The sequence below is a fragment of the Aspergillus luchuensis genome, chromosome 2 (assembly GCF_016861625.1).
Source record: "Aspergillus luchuensis IFO 4308 DNA, chromosome 2, nearly complete sequence".
Classification (NCBI taxonomy): Eukaryota; Fungi; Ascomycota; class Eurotiomycetes; order Eurotiales; family Aspergillaceae; genus Aspergillus; species Aspergillus luchuensis.
The window spans coordinates 211,815-232,047 of record NC_054850.1 but is presented as its reverse complement, the minus strand read 5'-3'; the positions used below and the strand labels follow the sequence as shown (position 1 = coordinate 232,047).

The window sequence follows — 20,233 nt, the reverse complement described above, 5'->3', positions numbered from 1 at the left end:
GACGCACACCCTCACTCACTCTCACTCACTGTTCAGGCCTAAACCAGATAGTCGCATTTAGGATCATCCTCTGCTTGGGGGTGCAATGGGCGAATGGCGGCTCCTCTGCCGCGCAGGTGTCCAGCAGCGCCGACTGATTGGTGGCGGCTCCAGACGCTCTGGAGGCAATGGCAGCCGTCATTGACCTACCATCTATCTTGGCCTGGCCCCCTAATTCCAAGCTAGCAGTTCCTCAGACAGTAAGTCTTACAGTAATTAGTTGATGGCTCTCAAGTTCAGTCTGTGGGTAAGCAGCGGGGAAGCTATTAATCTAACGGTGCTCCGTAGTGGTATTTAGTCTAGATGATGTGATCGTGCCATACTCCGCGCGTGGGATCCATGGATGGTCAGGACTACTGCCCCGTAAGTAGTCTGGGATATCCGGAATTAGTCGACCCCGTCTAGTGACCCTGGCTCCCCTAGATAAGGGCGGATCCATTATTGGGGGACAGTCTAACGGTCAAGTGATAGTGCCTCAAGCAAGCAAACTATAAGATGACGGGAAGCGACTCCTGAAGAGCGCTATCAATTACCCACGCTATCACATCCCCTCCCCTAATCTAATATCCCATTCGGTGAAGATACTCCCCATCTTGATTCATATCTAGCAGTCTCAGATCTGGAAATTTCCTGTCTTAATCTGATGCAATAGCACTACTCTGTAGAACATATGAATAGCTCGTTTAGCAGCTAACAACAATTAAATCATCGTCCCGTATAGATACATTCGTTAATTGGTAACGCCCGGTCCAGTGTAGCCCGTGTCCGGCAGGTAGAGGTGTCGCTGGGCGCCCCGAGACGTCAGCACCACCAGTCGGATGACACCACCCGAACTGCCATCCCACTTGATCGCTTCTTGCAGTGCTCCGCGGACGAAGTTGATGCCTTCCTCCTCTGTCATGTTCTCCCTCCAGTGAGTATCACAGTAACCATAGATATAGGTCGATCCGGATCCGCCAATGGAGTACGGTTGCTTGTGAAGAGACCCGCCCAAGGGTATCGAATACACCTGACCTCCGTGCTTCGGATCGTATCCGGCAATGATAATACCGGCACTATGAGTGATTGGTCAACAAAGCTTGCTCCTTCCAGGCTGACCCGATGGTATGCCTACCTTAGCATGTCCTTGTTCTCGTAACATAGCTCTTGGAACAGCGATGCGGCGACCTGAGTACTCGGCGCCTCGTTGTTGGTGATTGCGTACATGTTGAGGTGGTAGGACACGATGTCTGCCACAGCCTGGGTGTCCGCGGCGGAACCTGATCGACAGCACCAGATTGTGTCATGGACCTGCGTCAACTTGTCGGTGACTCGGTTGGCGATGTAAGCTCCGGTTGTCGTCCGACTGTCTGCACCCAATATAACACCATCCTTGAAGTTGATCGCCATGCTGTATTTCGTCAATATATCGGACATTGCCTCGGGGACTGACTGAAACTCACATCGATGTTCCTAGGCTGTACCGATGAGTTAGTGACTGTTCTCAAGTCTCATTGAGCAAATGGTTGGGGGACATACTTTACTTCTCCGCTCTTCAAGTGGTTCATATCAACATGGATGCCATCTGCAATAACTCATCAGCTCCTGCTCGACACATTATCAATTCATAGCACGAGACCACTAACCCTCGCCGAGCATCCCCGTCATACCGTGACCGACCATGATGGCTGATTGGAAATTGACAGACTGGGTGGATATTTCCTGTCTAAATAAAGCTATCCCACCGAAAGAAACAGGGTGTGATGGTGATGAAGCGTGGATGGAAAGCAAACGTTAGTGCAGCGATGGTCAGAGGTGGTTATGAGCTCTGACGGAGCTCTCCAGGCAGGTGAACGCGTTACGTTGGCAGCTGGAGCTGATTCCGCCGGGCGGTGAGAGACAGCCACGTTCCTACTGGGTGGTTCCTCTTCCCCCGCAAGCCTCCTGAACGACTTCCCCCAGCCATAGAAAGCAGCCCCCGATGAAACAAACCGACGCATTATCTCCCGCTCCAGGCTGCAGGGTATCTCGCCGGATCGTGACCCTCACCACTTGAATTTCCCCCTTCCTGCATTCTCCAGCGCTCCGATCGTCAATTCAAGCATTTCCACCTTCTCCGTTCCAGCCGCACCGCACCGCCTTATCTCTCCGCGACACTGCCTGGTTAGCCAGTCTACTACCATGTCGGAGTCGCCGCCCCCACCGTCATGGAGTATCGCCGGCATGGCCAACAGTGCCGTGCAGTTCTTGCGATTGCCAGTTCTGGCATCTTCCGGATTGGCTGTGGTAGCCAGCGGCCTTTTGTACTTTAAGCAGAAGTTCGTACCCCGGCATCAGACGTCCATGGACCACATCTCAGTGGCGTGTCGTTAGACGCTGACCCCTTTTGCAGTGAGCTCATTTATCCTCGCAACGTGCCCGTGGATGCGCGGACAAATGTTCCCAAGCCCCAACAGTTTGGAATCACAGACTACGAAGATCTACAAATTCCGACCCCCGATGGAGAGTCGTTAAATGCCCTGTTCATTCACCCTTCGCGCAAACGTATAGGCCCGAGTATCACCGTGTTGATGTTCCATGGAAATGCCGGAAACATCGGGCATCGCATACCCATCGCAAAGGTTCTACAAGATGTCTTGGGTTGTAATGTCTTGATGGTCGAGTACCGTGGTTACGGTCTGTCAACAGGTACACCGGACGAGGCGGGCTTGAAAATCGATGCTCAGACGGGGCTAGAATATATCCAACAGCGACCGGAAACCCGAGACAGCAAGATTGTGGTATATGGACAGAGCTTGGGTGGAGCCGTGGCGATTAATTTGGTTGCCAACAATCAAGCCAATGGTGCGATCGCTGGACTAATCCTTGAAAACACATTCCTGAGTATTCGCAAACTGATTCCCACGTAAGTCCTGCTCTATGACTGGTTGCCGACCCAGGCGATGTTGTCCACGTCCTAGGCCAGGCAATGCTGACTCGTCTTATAGGGTCTTCCCTCCTGCTCGTTACCTTGCCCGATTCTGCCACCAGTACTGGACCAGCGAGGATATCCTACCTAAGATTACACAGGTCCCCATTCTCTTCCTGAGTGGGCTGAAGGACGAGATTGTCCCGTGAGTGCCCTCAGGAATTGTTGTACAAGCTGAGTCCCAGCACGTCACTAACATGCAGCTTATGACCAGACCATCCAACATGACTCAGCTCTTCGCGATCTGCAAATCCGACCGCAAGGTTTGGCGCACACTTCCAAATGGAGGACACAATGACAGTGTTGCTGAGCCAGGCTATTTTGAGCACATCCTCTCTTTTGTGAGGGAGGAAGTCCTCGCGGACGGTCAATAAACCGGCCGCCCAGATGGCATTGGGAAGCTTCCACGGACTTCGGCTATTGACGTGAATCTGTCATCTTTATCTCTCGGATCGCCCTGATGACACTGATGCTTCCTGGATTGTGTTCCTTTACCAACTGCCAACGAACTCATGACCACTTTCGACCCTTTGCTCCTCACAATATACCATTCTGCAAGGACTATTTGTCCGCAGTCATGTTTAGGGCGAAGTTCTTTTCACAGTGCTCCTCACATGTGGCTGTCGTTACATGAAGAAGAACTGCTCCTTATACACCCAGTTTAATTACCCTTACTGCTTGTCCTCGAACAGTCCATCTGCTGCGGTTTCTAATTCAGACCCCTTAATCCAACGCAGCATTGGTTCGAACACTGTACCCATATCAATTATGTTTCGACAGCAACTTGCTCGCCTGTTCTTTGTCATTGCTCCCTGCGTGGAGTCTACCTTTTTTGTCTCATGATATTCATGCTCATGGCGTTATTGACTCTGGCTATTTTCTCATTATTTTCGCACTGCTTTCAAACCCAGGCGGTGTTTGGCTTGTCTCATCTGGCTGCATTGGCTGAATGCACTCATGGATTTATGAGTTGTGAATCTACGCGTTCGCACTAGAATTAGGAAAGACCTAGCAGCCAAGACCGTCTATCTAATGAAGATTCCATCTAGTCCAATGGACCAGTTGTGTTTAGAACAATTATTCTGCGACTCTTGGGATCGATCGTACTGTGTACTAAGTTATAGCTTCATAGTAGTAGGCATGCCATGCACTGCTAAAGAACATAATGACTCAGCAACATAGTGGCGCTGCACAAGGCACGGCCCCACGTGGATAATCGGCGAGCGGAAACGTCCAAGTCAAGCCATCAAGTAATGGCTCATGCCATCATGCAAAGTTCAATAGTCATCCCACCCGTTCGTTGCTGGCAACCTCCAGCTCCCTAATTCCTTCATTCTACATACTCGCCGCCATTGTTTTGCTGTATATTTCTTTTGTTCCACGTTCTTTCGCCTGTCGTTCCTTCTCTGATTAAACAGGACACGAGTCCTCTAACCCCCGTACCAAGCATACCCTAGACGGGCCACTTGGCGATCTGGCCCGCCATTGACGGCATTGATTTGCGATATCCTTGAAACCCACCACTTTCGTACCCACCATGGCGAACCGTCAGATTACTCGACGCATTCTCATCAGTACCGCGATTGCCGTCTTCCTGCTCTTTGTTTTCTTTATCCGACCTGAAGGACCGCCGAGTCCCGCGATCCGTGCCCCTGGTCACCTGGAGAAGTCTACGCAGGCCGTGGTCTCCAAAGATGACCTCACCAAGGGCGAGGTTGTGATGCCCCGGCTGGGGAATGCAACCGCGAAGTAGGCTAAAGCCAAGTGCTATTTCGCATTCTTGACATTTACTGATTATTCACCACCAATGGCAGAGCCGAATTGGGTCGTGCGACATGGAAGTACTTCCATACCATGCTAGCTCGATACCCCGAGGACCCGACGGAGGAGCAGCAGGAAACTCTTCGCTCCTTCATCTACCTTTTTGCGCGACTCTATCCATGGTACCTACCCACACTCCTTTCTCTCTGCGCTGATCGTGGCTGCTGACTATCTATCAGTGGGGAGTGCGCTTCTCATTTCCAGGGTCATCTGAAAAAGTACCCGCCGCAAGTTTCGTCGCGCAACGCGGCTGCAGGATGGGGCTGCTTTATCCACAACGAAGTGAACACCATGCTCGAAAAGCCGATCTTCGACTGCAATAATATTGGGGACTTTTACGACTGCGGCTGCGCCGAGGATGAGGAGGGCGAGGGTGGTGAAACTTTGAAGGATAAGAAGAGTCAGAGCGCTGCTCGAGACGAGGTTGATAGCGATGATGCCGTTTCGCCCGTTGAGATATCCAGGGAGCCGTTAGTTACGTCTTTTGATTACCATGGGAGCGAAGATACTGATCAGACGATCTAGGACTACGCGGGGTTGAACAAAACCGCAGAACTTTGGTATCTGATCCGTGCACCTGGTTGCGTTTATACCCAGTACTTGTTCTTGCATGCTCCACCAGCGCAGGATCGCTGGGTGCATGGGGCCAGGAGCAGTACATTAGCGTATGATTTCTACAGCCACACTCATTCAAATTTCGCATTATCGTCCAGACTTTGTACTTTGCATGTGAATTTCATCTGCCCTGTAAGCACCCGGACTTCCCGGAAAGGGCTTCGCTTCTCACACAGCAATTGTGGGAGGGTAACAGGAATTCTGCAGTCACCCAGCTGTAAACGAAGCTTCTAGCAGGTTCTCAGCAGATGCGAGCAAGCGATGGCCGGGGCGGCCGGTAAGGTTGCGAAAGTATGCGGCATCGCGCGCATGACTGCAGAGATGCATCTGACTGGCGCGGCTGACCAAGACTAACGTAGCCTGTTGCTGAACACAACAAGGCACGGTGTATTGCCTCGCTCCGCTACAGCAAACCTCTATGAACAATTACCCAGTTTGCGATATAGTCAACTAGTCAACTAGTATTACCGACACCACGCTGGAAGTGTCAGCGACAAGGCTGAAACCTGACTTCAAATAGATGAAACACTCCGCCATGAGGATGCCCGATTCGCGCGCGGCCCGGGCCACAAAAATAGAAATAGATGTCGTTAAGCCAGCGCCAGCGGCATCGCTGAACCGAGCCTGGCTGTCAACCAGAGGGTAGCTCACACCGAAAGTCTAATCAACTATAGACTGACGATCTCACCCACCTCAAGCCTATGGAACAGGGAGGTATCACTATGCCTAGATAGCTGGCAACGGACTCGTATCGGAATTCTCCCGCATCATCTGTAGGATCGTCTTTCTTTCGCACCCAGCGCCACACTAATCGACCCGGTGAAGGCGGGTGAAGCTGGCTGGTGACTGGTTGATCCGCCCATCTTGCTGCACGGCGTCAGGTCTCCTGATAAGTCCGTGCTGATGTCCGGATGCGCAAGCGCTACACCCGTGGTCTACTTGATCCACAGGTCATCATGTCGGCGTTTGCATGGGAATCCTGGGCCTCGTCGACCGAAGGGCGCGTTTCAGGTCTGGGAGTCCAAGTCAATCTGACTCCTGAAGGTCATGGTGGAAGATGAGTATGAAGAGGGGATATGCTGTATTCGACGTTTTTAGTGGAGCTGTTCTTTGAGCAGGTCGTATTACCAGCGGTAAGAAGGAGGCGCATAGATTCTATCTAATTATCTTGTCTTCTTGGATTTGATTGCGGGGTTGGAAGGTCATGGCCTGATTCGTCAGGTACCAAATGCCTACCATAAGGTTTGGAACAATCCCAAAGCAGATAAGCGCCACCCAGAGTTAATTCTGGACTTTTTACTTTTTGGCCCTTTTTTGCCCTTTTCTTTTTTTGGCGAGGGAACAAGAAGCAAAAGCACAGCAGTGAGACGCAGAGGCGAGAACAGGGAAGCTTTTTCTTGAAGGCGCCGAGTGCTTGGGATCCAGTCCGCATTTATTTATCTGACCTGCTTTGCTTATTCTGCTCGGCTTGTCCGACCATCCCTCGTATTTGTTTTTGCGCCGTCAACAACAATAACAATCACCACCACTTCCACGACTACCACCATTACCCATTTGTTTAAGTTGGATTGAATTGGATTGGACTTCGTCGTCGCGCAGGGATCCATTAGTCCCAGAAAATATTCCATCGCTTGGTCGGCTTATTCCCCGACAGGTTCAGTGCGGGTCCCGACAAACTAGCGCCCTTCTCAATCGCCGTCTTTTCTTCTTTTTCTTGACTTGCGACTTTGAGTTCTCAATATATCACTGGGAAAGTCCCGACTCGTGCAGACACTTGAATAGTACGCGCACCACATCGCCGGGTCATTCAATATGGTTTCTTTCTCCTGCGAGGTGAGTTGTCCTTTACTCTCGTTTGTCACGAGCAGCATCCTGCGCGGAACTCTGCTGGAACTCATGCTAACTCGCTGCCTCTTCTCGATCTCTAGGCTTGCGGTGATATCCTCACCAAGAAGAAGCTTGATCCCCATCGCAACCAATGTCGCGGCGCCACCTTCACCTGCATCGACTGCATGGTGCACTTTTACGGAACTGACTATCGGTCGCATACGGTATGGCTCTTCTACCCCTCCGCTTGTGCTTGTTCCGCGAACTATATACTTTGCGCTTCGTCCAATGGGTCGGAACTCTGCTATAACTGCTTGTCTGATTGGTGGATATGAGGGCTCGGGCTCTTGTTGGAACAGTGCAAGCGCACTTTGTGACCAAGAATGAGCGACTGACTTGTCTTCTTAGTCGTGTATGACCGAGGCGCAAAAGTACCAGGGCGCGCTCTACCGGGAGAAGCCTACGAAGAACCAACGCAAGGCACAACAGAACAATGGCAAGCAGAATCAGAAGCAGAACAACGCTCATGGTCACCGCGCCCCGTATGTCGAAGATGCGAACGACACTGATAACCCGCCTGCGGCTCCTACTCCCCCGGTGACTGGAAACGACAAGTCCCAGGAGGCTTCTACGCAGAATGGAGACAAGCAAGTTAATGTCTTTGACTACTTGGTGGCAGAAAAGACTCCCAATGCGTCCAAGGTCTCTCTGGGTGGATCCAAAGAGCAGATGAAGATGGTCGCCAATGCTCCCTCTGTCTTCGAGCCCAGCAAATCTCTGACCCGCGCCGACACCGATGCGGAGGAAGAGAACAAGAACTACGACGTCGCATACGAGGAGAATGGTTACTCCTACGGAGCTGGACCCATCAACCAGTCGGTGTATGACGGTAAAGCTCCGAACGCCTCCATGGAGTTCATGACCCCGGCACCGAAGAAGAAGAAGGATCGTTTGCGCGGCGAGGACAAGGTCAACGGCACGACCAGTGAGAAGAAGCGCAAGCGCCGCAACGACGATCACGACATGGAAGAAGCCGACACCCCCATGTTGGATGCGCCATCCAGCGTTCTGAACAACCCGGGCACACCCATGCTGAAGCACTCTGGTTTGACTGGTGGTCTGGATCGGATGCTCCGCTCGCCATCTCAGGACGGAGAAGACCACCCGCGTCGTCGTTATCAGGACCCCTCGTCACCCATCAAGCGTTCTCGCCGGGACAACAAGGACGCCAATGGTGATGGTCTTGGAATTTCGATGAAGAACCGCGCTGAACGTCTTGTGTCGTCCATGTTTGGTGGATCGTCGGTCTCAGGAAGTAGCGTGAACAGCCGCGAAACCGGCAAGGCTGCCCGGGCCAGTCGACGCGGGTCTCCAGACGAGGGTCGTTCCAAGAAGTTGCCCAAGGTCCGCAACGCCTCGAACGGCCAGGCCGAGTCTGATGTTAGCAAGAGCAAGCGTAAGAGCAGCGCTCAGACGGACGGTGATCGGCCTTCGCGCCGTCAAAAGCAGATCGACACCGACTCTCGCCACGACGATAACGGCCGTGAAGTGGTGGTGTACCAGCAGAGCGGCGTCCCTGATGGCTTGCAGCGCCAGATGGCTACTCACTTCCTCTCATTGGTGACCAAGGGACCCGAAAGCACGCGCGGGTTCTCTGTAAACAAGGTTCTGAAGCGATTCCACCGCGATTTCACGGACGAGTTTGACGACAGCGACCGTGGCCGCGATCAAGGCCGCAGCCGTGCGGATCGGGAGCGCAGAGCCGATGATGAGAAGGAGCTGTGGCGGACACTGCGGTTGAAGCAGAATGAACGGGGTGAAGTGGTGCTTTTCTTCTGATTTTGATGGGTAATACGAGCATGGCATGGAGGCAAATATATTCCTTTCTTCTCTTCTGATATCTTTGACTGCACTATTTTTGTTGTGCATAGCGATTGTGATGTTTGGATGGCTTTTTGAGGATTCATTTCAATATGTATATTGGCTTTATTGATTGCAGCTAATGGTTTCGCTGGCAATCATTGGTTATTTCCCCTTTCAATCTATTTCTCGGATCTAGAATCTGTAGAATATGCGGTCCCACTATGAGTAATCTTCGATACAGGATGACTCGAAGGCGCAGCAGCACCTCTTCCAGCATGAGTCACTGGCCGATAAGGCCCTGGTACAACCCTATTAGGTTAATTCCCTAAAATCCTGCCATGAATGCACTGTAGTTTATTAGCAGTGTTAACCCACAAGCCATCATTGGATGGGACATGACCCGTTGCCAGCTGCCACTCTCCATCAAATCTTTATCTGTCGCCACCCGAACCACCTCCGAGCTCAGGAACCATCCGAACCACCATCAAATTCCATCCCTTCGATCGCGTTCTCTTCGCTTACAACTATCTGCTTTTTTAGCCTGCAAGGCATTTCTTCTTCTTACCTTCATTTCCTTTGTTTGCTTGGGTAGTGTGTCTACTGTTGAGGAAGGGTTGTTGTATTCCCTCGTTGTTTTATTTACCTATTTTTTCCCCCCGGTTCACACTACTACTCATTTAATATCTGGATCGGCGGTTATCGCCCATTAGCGTTGGTGCATGATTGTCCTCCCACCACCGCCACCGCAAACCTCCCACCCACTCTCAAGGACCCTGGAGACGCAGACCATGTCCGCTACTTCTGCAGCTCCAGCTCCAGCTCCCGCGGCTGTTGGAGCTTCCAATCCTCATTCCAATACCCCACGCCCGAGACGCGGTAGAGGCCGTGGTGGCCGCGGTCGACAGACAGCGAATTCAGCTCAGGCTCAGACGCAAACGCAGACTCAGGCAGCACCGGACGCACAGCCTCACACTCAACGCCAACCACCTACGGAAACGACACCGAATGGAGATGCACCGCGTCCGCCGCGAGGACCGAGGGGAGGCAACAAGAGGGGAGGAAGAGGGGCAGGCGCGAGTCGTCGGCCACGCGGTGGCGATCAGGCTACACTTCCCGCTGGACGGACCTTTGGAGGAAGATTGACGAGGCCGGAGCAGGAGCAGGATGGTCAAGCGATACCGGGCGGTGATGGGGTGGATGAGGCAGGGTTGAGGGCCGATGCGCCCGTGTTTGTGCCTGGTGTTGTACCGCAGCAGCCAAGGGAAGAAGTTCCCAATGGTGCAGCGTCTGCGTCTGGTACTGAGAGAGGAAAGGGAAAGTCGAAGGCGAAGAACAACGGCAGCAACAGCGGCGGTAATCAGAAACAGCCTCGGTCTCAGCCACCGCCGCCTCCGGCGAAAGTTACGACAAAATCAACGGCTTCCGATATCGCCACTCGGATCCACGAGGATATTGCGCACAATCTGTACGAATGTCCGATTTGCACGAGCGAGCTGGGAAAGAGGTCGCGTGTTTGGTCTTGCGGGCTCTGCTGGACGGTCTTCCATTTGAGCTGCGTGAAGAAGTGGTCGAGGAACGAGGGGGCGGCGGCTGCTCAACGACAGGATGGTGAGAATGGGGAGAGTAGTGCGCCTCGCGCGTGGCGCTGTCCTGGTTGCAATCTGCCTCAGGAAGTATTTCCCTCGACTTATACTTGCTGGTGTGAGAAGGAGGTTGATCCGCGCTCGTTTCCTGGCCTGCCGCCGCATTCGTGTGGACAGACTTGCGCGAGGACGCGCAAAGGTTGTCCCCATCCGTGTGATGCGACTTGTCATGCTGGGCCTTGTGCGCCTTGTACGGCTATGGGGCCGACGCAGGATTGCTTTTGTGGAAGGAACTCATCGACGAAGCGTTGCCAGGATACGGATTATGAGAACGGCTGGAGCTGTGGTGAGATCTGTGGTGATTTGTTACCTTGTGGAGAGCATACCTGTCCCCGGCCGTGTCATGAAGGCTTGTGTGGCTCTTGTGAAGAGAAGATCGAAGCACGGTGTTACTGTGGAAAAGTACAGACCGAGATGCTGTGCAGTTCGAAGGACGAAGAGTTGGATAGTGAATTGATGCGGGAGGACGACATCGAGGAGTGGACTGGCTGCTTTAGCTGTGGAGATGAGTGCAGTCGCCCCTTTGATTGTGGCGTTCATTTCTGCCAGAAGAGCTGCCATGCACAAGATGCACATCCAGCTCACTGTCCGCGGTCTCCGGATGTGGTCTTTGACTGCCCTTGCGGAAAGACACCTCTGGACCAGATTGCTGGCTATTCGCCTCGGACGTCTTGCGAGGATCCGATCCCGAATTGCACCAAGCCTTGTGGAAAGCCGCTGGCCTGTGGACATCCATGCACCAAGGTCTGCCATACCGGATCTTGTGGGCCCTGCTTCCAGAACGTCCCCATCGAGTGCCGCTGTGGACGCAACACATTCACAACAATGTGTCCTCAGGGTAAGATGGAACCGCCGCAGTGCTTTCGCATCTGCAAGGCCGGCTTGCACTGTGGCCGTCATGCCTGCACTGAGCGATGCTGCCCCGGCGAGCAAAAGGCCATCGAGCGTCAGGCTATCCGCCGGAAGCTCAAATCCCACCTGCGGCCTAGTGACGAGGACTTTGAGGCTGAGCATATCTGTACCCGGGTCTGTGGCCGTATGCTGAAATGCGGACGGCACACATGCCCGGAGATCTGTCACAAGGGGCCCTGCAACACCTGCAGAGAGGCTATCTTCGAGGAGATTCCGTGTAGCTGCGGTCGATCTATCTTGCACCCGCCTCTGCCCTGCGGGACACAGCCCCCGGCATGCTCATTCCCTTGTGAGCGCCCGAAGCCGTGTGGCCATCCTCAGACTTCCCATAACTGCCATACCGACGACGAAAGTTGCCCCAAGTGTCCATACCTGACAGAGAAGACCTGTCTCTGCGGCAAGAAAGTTCTGAAGAATCAGCCCTGCTGGCTTACAGACGCCCGCTGTGGCCAGGTCTGCGGCCAGCTGCTCAAATGCGGCTCCCATACCTGCCAGAAACACTGTCACCGGCCTGGCGAGTGCGAGGATGCTACGAAGCCCTGCCAGCAGGCATGCGGCAAGACAAAGACAATGTGTGGCCACCCCTGCACCGACTCATGCCATGCACCCTATCCATGCCCGGAGAAGACGCCCTGCAAGTCCATGATCACGGTAACATGTGACTGTGGACGACTCCGCCAGGAACGTCGCTGCAACGCAGCCAAGGCTGTGGTTTCCAAGGGCCAGCTCCAGCAAGCGCAGCGCGGGCCAGCCGTGACACCGCTATCATGCGACGATGAATGCGCTCGTCTCGAACGGAACCGGTCTCTTGCCTCCGCGTTAGGAGTCGACATCAACCCGACAACCACCGTCTCGCAATCCCTCACTTCCACCAACCTCCCCTACTCCGCCGAAACCCTCGACATCTACATCCAACTTTCCTCCTCCCACCCCTTGTCCACCCTACAAACCATCGAATCCACCCTCCACACCCTAGCTACCACACCAACCGAGAGATCCACGCGCTTCCAACCCGCTAAATCCTCCCTCCGCGCCTTCACCCACTCCCTCGCAGCAGACTGGGGCTTCGCTAGCGAAAGCTTCGACCCGGAACCCCACCGCCACGTCTTCGTATTGAAGTCCACTCTCTGGACCCCGCCCGTGTTCGGCACCGGCAACGGCACGGCCATTGGTATCGGCGGCATGAGCGTAGGCGACTGCGTCAAACTGCGTGATCGCCAACGCCTAAAGGAACAAGAAGCGCAGCGTCTCGCCGCCGCAGAGGCCAAAGCCCAACGTGAAGCGGCACGCGCACATACCAATGGATCCGGTGAGGGCGGCTGGGCACAGGTCGCTGCTTCGAAGAGAGGCAATCTGACTCTCGGTGCGGGACGGGCTTCAGCTCCTTCTTCTGCGTCTACGTCGGGAAGCGCTACTCCGGCTGCCGTAGCACCGTGGTCTACTTCTACTATGTATGCTGCGCTGGATCGGGATGTTGGCGATGCGGCACAGCCTAAGAAGGAGAAGTTGGTGCTTCGGTCGGGAGTGAAGGGGTCGAGAAGTCAGGGGTCGTCGGTAGAGAGAGAGAAGGATGGCTCGACTGCTGGTGGGGGTGATGCTTAGTTCTGAATGAGTTGATGAGTGATTCTTCCAAGGCTAAACCCTTCTATGGGTCTAGTGTGGGAATGTTCATGTTGTGCTTCCTTTTTCATGATGAATGCCATTGTTGCAAAGTTTAGCGTGCATATATGGCGGCTGGGTAGTTTCAAGCTACGAAAAAAAAAGCAAAATGGATGTTGTAATTGATAAAAGCAATAACAAATAGGAAAAATACAGAAGAATCTTATACCCTTCTTAGCATATCATATCAATTATCAGTCTGGTCAAAACGAAGTAGTAGAAACATCATAACAATTAAAAATAGAATCACCCCCATTGCCCTACACCCAGCTTTAGAAATAGATTTATCCCCATTGACTAACACCAAGAACGATCATCATGAACCACCCAGCCAGCCAGCCAGTCAGCCAGCCGCTATACATCCATACCAATAAACCCAACCCATCCAATGCTTACTTCTTCCATAACCTATTCCATTACTAATAATCAAACAAATTAAGCTTCCCACCGCCGCACCTCGTAATCAAACCCCATGTGCATGTGCGGAGTACAGACTACGAACATCCTCGTGATCGGAAGACAATCCCTCCCCGTCCAAGATCGAATCATAATCATCAGATATGATAATTGATAAGATTAGATCAATTGTGACTGGACGTGCAAAACACACTAGAGAGTAGAGATAGGTTAGGTGCTGTGCTATGCTGATCTCTCGTTTCAGCTTTTCCGTCAGGCACGATTGCGTTGATCATTATTCTCCTTTTTGAGGGTTAGTCTACAGTAGTAGTGGTTAGTCTAAATATGATACGATGTGCTGCGTGTGTGTGAGTGAGAGTCTTGTTTAGCGTCCGCCCCATGGCAGTTTCGGTGTGTTGAGTGGCTGAGAGATTTAAATTACTGGAGTGATCGTGTGGGCCCACACTTGGGACTGCACGTCCAGTCAATTTGCTGGCTTTGCGCCGTGTGGGTGGGAAGGAATAGACCCTTGGAATGATTCTTTGGGGTTTGGACCCTGGTGCAGATTCCACTACGTACTGTTACTTTGTACGGAGTACATACCCTGGTTTGTTTTGTACTCAGTGCAACAACCATTTGATGTATGTTTACTGGTGATGGAGGTTTGTGTTTCCCATCGGAAGGAAATATGCAATGAGAAAAGGAGCGGAGGATTTTCGTGGTCGTGTGTACGACAACGTGGGATGATCCCCATGATGATACGACGAAGGGGTGATGAGCCGGGCACGCCGATGGATGGATCGATTGATTGGATTGGATTGGATTGGACTGGGTCTGATTTGCATTCTGTGCCCCAGCTGAGATTCTGTTTGCTGTCTTGTTACTCTGTACTCCACCCGGAGTTCCCGTTGATGACGATCGGGGTGTTGGGTTGGTGTTGGTCACTCACATTCACGGTTGACTTATTCACTTGGAGGGAAGTGTGGTTTCTTTGTAGGATGTTATCAGATTGATATGGGAATGTATCAATCAATCAATCACTATTTATCAATCTAAGGAGTACAGGTAAGATATTCATCATCATCACACCGTCGGAACACCTGGGAATACACCATAAGACTGACCAAGTGAGACAACCATCCGGACTGGCGATCGCCGAACAAATCAAAGCCGTCAACAAACCCAGTAAACTTTTTCACGAACCGAGTCGCACTTGTCACTCGCAGCCCTTGATTGGTGTCGATGGGGCAGTTTATCTGATCCGTCGTGGGTTATCAGATCGGGGCCAGTGGGATATTTTTTATTTCTTTTCTTTTCTTCTCTTTGGCATTTGCTGCTGACACTGACCTGACTCTCTAGACTAGAGTCTAGGGGTTTAAGTGATCGGCTCCCCCCCTCCCCCCGCCGTTCGTTCATTTTTTAACTTAGTTCCATCATTTTCGGCTTTGCAGCGCGTCTCGTGCGGGTAGTGATAAATTATAATCCTTTTGGTTGGCTTGTTGGTTAGATACAAATACGGCTGTCTGACTGTGTCTGATGAATTCGGCTCATCCCTGGATTTGATCTCCATCCCTTCCATTCCTTCCCTTTCTTTCTTCCCTTCTAGGTTGCTTGGCGATTGGGGTTACTAGGGGTCATATACGACTCTAAGAAGCACAAGGCTTCGAATCTTCTTCGTCTTAACCATGCGCTTCTTCAAGGAGGAAAAGACGACCACCGAAACCAATCATGAGGTCTCTGTGTCTGCCGAGACCCAGACCAAAGAAGTTGTCTCTGGCCATGACGACGGCGTCTTCTACAGCTCAGACCAGTCGCGACTGAGTCTGGAAGCGCAAAACGAAAAAGAAATCGAGGCTCACCCGGACCAAGTCACCAAGGATGCCCAGCTGGGTGTGCAGAAAGCTGAAGCCGCGGCCCTAGTCTGGAGTAAGAAGGCTGTTTATGCTACTTATGCTTGGTAATATACCCTCCCTTCAATGTAACGTACGATCCAGCTAACTGGTATAGGATCTGGGTATGCTTCTTCCTCCTCGCCCTCAACAACTCCATCAGCGGGACCGTCATCAACCGCGCCTACGCCGACTTCAAAGCCGCCCCCCAAGTCAGCACAGCCAGTATCCTCTACAGCATCATCGGCGGCGTGCTGAAGCTGCCGATCGCGAAGACGTTGAACATCTGGGGCCGTGCCGAGGGTTTAATCGTGTGGGTGGTCATCTACACCATTGGACTGATTGTGCTGGCTGCGTGCAATGGACCGGATTCTTATGCTGCGGGCTATGTGCTCTTCTACGTGGGCTACTCGGGTATCTACCTCGTGCTGGATGTTTATATTGCCGATACCTCCGGCTTGCAGAACCGGGCGTTTACGTTCGCCTTCGCTAGTACCCCGTTCATCTGTACCGCGTTTACGGGCCCTCTGGCGGGTGAGTCGTTCCTCAAGGTGGCGACGTGGCGCTGGGCGTATGGCGTGTTTGCTATCGTTATGCCGGTGGTGTTTGCGCCGTTGGTGGTGGTGTTGAAGTATTATCAGCGCAAGGCGGAGAGTATGGGATTGTTGAAGAAGGAAGACAGTGGCAGGACGACGATGCAGTCCATTGTTCACTACATTCATGAGTTTGACTGTATGTCGTGCCCTATTCCCCCCGCTACTTCCCTGTTATACTAACAAGCAAAGTGATCGGCGCCTTTCTGCTCATGGCCGCATGGGTCCTGCTCCTCCTCCCCTTCAGTCTGCAACAGTACGGACGCGCGCAATACAAGAGCGCCAAGTTCATCGCCATGATCATCGTCGGCTTCAAGCTGCTGATTGCGTTTGCCGTGTGGGAGAAATGGTTCACGCGGAAGCACTTCGTGCGGTATGAGTTGCTGCGACAGCGCACTGTGCTAGGAGCGTGTATCATGTCTGCGGTGTCGTATTTCAGCTTCTACTGCTGGGACCTGTACTTCTACGACTTTTGCATCGTGGTGTTCAACCTCAGCGTGTCGATGACCGGCTACATGACGCAGATCTACAACGTCGGATCATGTTTCTGGGGCGTCGTCTTCGGTCTCTGGATCCGCTACACTAAGCACTTCAAGTACACTTGTCTGTTCTTCGGACTGCCGCTGCTCTGTCTGGGTGCCGGACTGATGATCCATTTCCGCGGCGAAGGCGGCAACGATATCAACTACGTGATCATGTCGCAGATCTTCATTGCCTTCGGCGGCGGCACGATCGTCATTGGTGATGATATGGCGGTGATGGCTGCTGCGGATCGCGAGGGTGTGCCCATGATGTTGTCGCTGTTGGGGCTGTTTTCCAGTCTGGGCGGCGCTATTGGGTATGCTGTTGCTGCGGCGGTGTATACCAATATCTTCCCGCAGGCGTTGGAGAGTCGTCTTCCTGCGGATTTGAAGTCGAATGCGACGGACATTTATCTGGGTGGGTATACGACGCAGATGACTTATCCGGTGGGATCGCCCACCCGGACTGCGGTGGATTATGCCTGGGGAAGAAGTCAGATGTATGGGTCTGTTGCTGGCACGGCGATTTTGGCGTTGGGATTCCCGGCGATTGCGGTTTGGAAGAATTACCGGACTGATAAGAAGCAGAATAAGGGTACGATGATTTAGTTGGATATATACCTGTTGATGGGTAGTGGGAGAGGATTGTTGGTATTGGGTGTGTTGTTACTTTCTTACAATCTTGTTGTTCTACCTTAATATCCCTGTATTATTACTCAAGGTTTAATCGATTGATCCCTCTGTATGCATCTATCCCTGCCATCCCTGCATAACCCCGCTTGAATGTCTCCCTGCATTGCTGTCTGTCGATCTCCCCCTCCACAACAATGATGTCTCCTCTATTCCCCGTATCTGGTGTCACATATCCCCTAGGGAAGTTCCTACACTCCCATCAACACCATCACCCCCCACCCAACCATGCGCCCCCTCCAGCCCTACCTCCTCCACATCCTTCCTCTCCTCCCACTCACCCACAGCACCAACACCACCACCGACATCCTCACCCACATCAACCCACTCATCGGCACCACCAACGGCGGCAATGTCTTCGCCGGCGCGACCCTCCCCTACGGCATGGCCAAAGCCGTCGCCGACGTGGACGGCCAAAACACCGCAGGCTTCTCCCCGGACAACAGCAACATCACAGGCTTCTCGGCCCTCCACGACTCTGGCACCGGCGGGAACCCATCCCTAGGCAACTTCCCCTTGTTCCCTCAATACTGCGTCGACGATCTCCTCGACAACTGTCCCTTTCCCAAGTCCGCCCGCGCCGTACATTACCAGAATGACTCGGTCGTGGCAAGGCCGGGGTACTTTGCCCTGACGATGACGAATGGCATACATGCGGAGATGACTACGACGCAGCATGCGGCGCTGTTTCGGTTCAGTTTCCCGGATACGGGGTTGAGTCCGATGGTGTTGTTGGATTTGACGGACTTATGGGAGAGTAGGCAGAATGCGTCGATTAATGTGGATGAGAGGACCGGGGGCATTAGGGCCAATGGCACGTTTTTGCCCAGTTTCGGGGCTGGGGAGTATGCTTCGTATGTGTGTGTGGATTTCGCGGGGGCGGAGGTGAAGGATACCGGGGTTTGGGTGAATGATGCCGGGGGTGTGGAGAGGAAGGAGTTGTTTGTCACTCGGGGGTTTAATAACTTCTATCTGCAGGCCGGTGGGTTTGTGAGGTTTGAGAGGCCTGATAATGGGACGGTGAGTGCTAGGGTTGGGGTGAGTTATGTTAGTACGGAGAAGGCGTGTGAGAATGCAAGAGTGGAGATTCCGAGTCCGTTGGAGGACTTTGATGTCATACGGGCAGCTGCGGAGGATGCGTGGAGGGAGAAGCTGAGTCCTGTTGAGATGACGCCTGGGAATACGAGTGCGAGTGCTGCCCTGCAGACTATGTTCTGGACGGGTATTTATAGAACCATGCTGGATCCGCAGGATCTCACGGGGGAGAATCCCCTCTGGGAGAGCGATGAGCCGTACTTTGATTCTTTCTATTGGTATGTCCTCATCATCACATCACTGCAAGCGTGGTTGGTATATTGACATCTCCAGCATCTGGGACGCCTTCCGCGCCCAACACCCTCTCCTCACCATCATCGACCCGACCACTCAATCCCGCATCGTCCGCAGTCTCCTCGACACCTACCGCCACGAAGGCTGGCTCCCAGACTGCCGGATGAGTCTCTGCAAGGGCTGGACACAGGGCGGTTCCAACGCGGACGTCGTCCTCGCCGACGCCTTCGTCAAGAACCTCACCGGTATCGACTGGGACCTCGCCTACGAAGCCATGGTCAACGACGCCGAGAACGAGCCCCTAGAATGGTCCTACCAAGGCCGAGGCGGGCTCCAAAGCTGGAAGACCCTGAACTACATCCCCTACCACGACTTCGACTACCTCGGCTTCGGCACCAACTCGCGCAGTATCTCCCGGACATTGGAATACGCATACAACGACTTTTGCGTCGCGACTGTCGCCCGCGGACTAAACAAGACAGACGACTACTTGAAGTATCTGGCCAGATCGACTAACTGGAAGAACCTGTTCAAACCTGACCAACGCTCCTTCTTCCCGAATGGAACTGATACGGGGTTCGTGGGCTTCTTCCAACCCAAGTATCGCAATGGTACTTGGGCGCATCAGGATCCGATGGATTGTAGTCCCCTTGCCACGGGGCCGACGTGGTGCTCGTTGACGAGTAATCCGTCGGAGACGTTTGAGTCCAGTATTTGGGAATATCAATTGTATGTCCCCATCCCTCCCTCCATCCACCCCCTTCACATATCCCCAACACCCTACTAACAACCACCAAACAAACTAACATATGAAATAGCTACGTCCCCCACGACCTCCCCACCCTAATAACCAACTACCTCTCGGGCCCAACCTCCTTCACATCCCGGCTATCCACATTCCACTCCAGCCCACTAGCAGACTACAGCAACGAACCTGTCTTCCTAACCGTCTACCAATACCACTACGCCTCGCGGCCCGCTCTCTCCTCGCGTCTCATCCACAGTCTCATCCCAACGGTATTCAATACCTCCCGGTCTGGTATCCCCGGCAACGACGACTCCGGGGCAATGGCGGCGTTCACGGTGTTTGGGCTCATGGGATTGTTCCCGAACCCGGGACAGAATGTGTATTTGATCTCGGCGCCGTTTGTGGAGGAGGTTAAGGTGAAGAGTGGGGTCTCGGGGAGGGAGGCGGTGGTGAGGGTGAAGAGTGATGTTGGGGTGGGGGTTGGGGGGAAGGTGGTGAAGAGGGCGTGGTTGGATGGTGAGGTGTATACGAGGTGTTGGATTGGTCATGAGTTTTTTGTTAAGGGGGGTGTGCTGGAGCTGGAGTTGGGAGAGGCTGATGGGGAGGATGAAGAGGAAAGTGAGTGGGGGACCGGGGTGGGTGAGGGACCGCCGAGTTGGGGGGGGTGGGATGGAGGTGTAGTTGTAGTTGTAGATGCGTTGGTGAATGAGGATGGGAATTGAAGGGTATAGATGGTGATGT

General features: G+C 53.2%; 7 protein-coding genes across 7 annotated transcripts; 6 read left to right on the top strand and 1 right to left on the bottom strand.

Moving 5' to 3' along the window:
• Nucleotides 1–769: 769 nt before the first annotated feature.
• pre3 (proteasome core particle subunit beta 1) lies at nucleotides 770–1,701 on the bottom strand (the record flags this gene model as incomplete). The annotated part of the gene is made up of 5 exons (XM_041684764.1): nucleotides 770–1,094; nucleotides 1,154–1,429; nucleotides 1,482–1,496; nucleotides 1,558–1,603; nucleotides 1,665–1,701. The coding sequence occupies 5 exons, from the start codon at nucleotides 1,699–1,701 to the stop codon at nucleotides 770–772; spliced, it is 699 nt and encodes a 232-aa protein (XP_041538916.1).
• Nucleotides 1,702–2,199: 498 nt separating this feature from the next.
• AKAW2_20089A (alpha/beta hydrolase) lies at nucleotides 2,200–3,360 on the top strand (the record flags this gene model as incomplete). Its single annotated transcript, XM_041684763.1, has 4 exons — nucleotides 2,200–2,336; nucleotides 2,411–2,923; nucleotides 3,006–3,131; nucleotides 3,201–3,360. 4 exons carry the CDS (start codon nucleotides 2,200–2,202, stop codon nucleotides 3,358–3,360), a joined length of 936 nt encoding a protein of 311 aa, XP_041538915.1.
• Nucleotides 3,361–4,523: 1,163 nt separating this feature from the next.
• Nucleotides 4,524–5,348, top strand: AKAW2_20088A (flavin-linked sulfhydryl oxidase ERV2; the record flags this gene model as incomplete). Its single annotated transcript, XM_041684762.1, has 4 exons — nucleotides 4,524–4,735; nucleotides 4,801–4,929; nucleotides 4,987–5,277; nucleotides 5,333–5,348. The coding sequence occupies 4 exons, from the start codon at nucleotides 4,524–4,526 to the stop codon at nucleotides 5,346–5,348; spliced, it is 648 nt and encodes a 215-aa protein (XP_041538914.1).
• Nucleotides 5,349–7,434: 2,086 nt separating this feature from the next.
• AKAW2_20087A (LYAR-type C2HC zinc finger protein) lies at nucleotides 7,435–9,088 on the top strand (the record flags this gene model as incomplete). Its single annotated transcript, XM_041684761.1, has 2 exons — nucleotides 7,435–7,473; nucleotides 7,658–9,088. 2 exons carry the CDS (start codon nucleotides 7,435–7,437, stop codon nucleotides 9,086–9,088), a joined length of 1,470 nt encoding a protein of 489 aa, XP_041538913.1.
• A 743-nt stretch (nucleotides 9,089–9,831) lies between these two features.
• Nucleotides 9,832–13,269, top strand: FAP1 (putative NF-X1 finger transcription factor; the record flags this gene model as incomplete). The annotated part of the gene is made up of 1 exon (XM_041684760.1): nucleotides 9,832–13,269. The coding sequence occupies one exon, from the start codon at nucleotides 9,832–9,834 to the stop codon at nucleotides 13,267–13,269; it is 3,438 nt and encodes a 1,145-aa protein (XP_041538912.1).
• A 2,138-nt stretch (nucleotides 13,270–15,407) lies between these two features.
• On the top strand, nucleotides 15,408–17,334 carry sit2 (putative siderochrome-iron transporter; the record flags this gene model as incomplete). Its single annotated transcript, XM_041684759.1, has 3 exons — nucleotides 15,408–15,679; nucleotides 15,730–16,343; nucleotides 16,397–17,334. The coding sequence occupies 3 exons, from the start codon at nucleotides 15,408–15,410 to the stop codon at nucleotides 17,332–17,334; spliced, it is 1,824 nt and encodes a 607-aa protein (XP_041538911.1).
• A 309-nt stretch (nucleotides 17,335–17,643) lies between these two features.
• AKAW2_20084A (GH92 family glycosyl hydrolase) lies at nucleotides 17,644–20,214 on the top strand (the record flags this gene model as incomplete). The annotated part of the gene is made up of 3 exons (XM_041684758.1): nucleotides 17,644–18,728; nucleotides 18,784–19,473; nucleotides 19,563–20,214. 3 exons carry the CDS (start codon nucleotides 17,644–17,646, stop codon nucleotides 20,212–20,214), a joined length of 2,427 nt encoding a protein of 808 aa, XP_041538910.1.
• Between the last annotated feature and the right edge of the window lie 19 nt (nucleotides 20,215–20,233).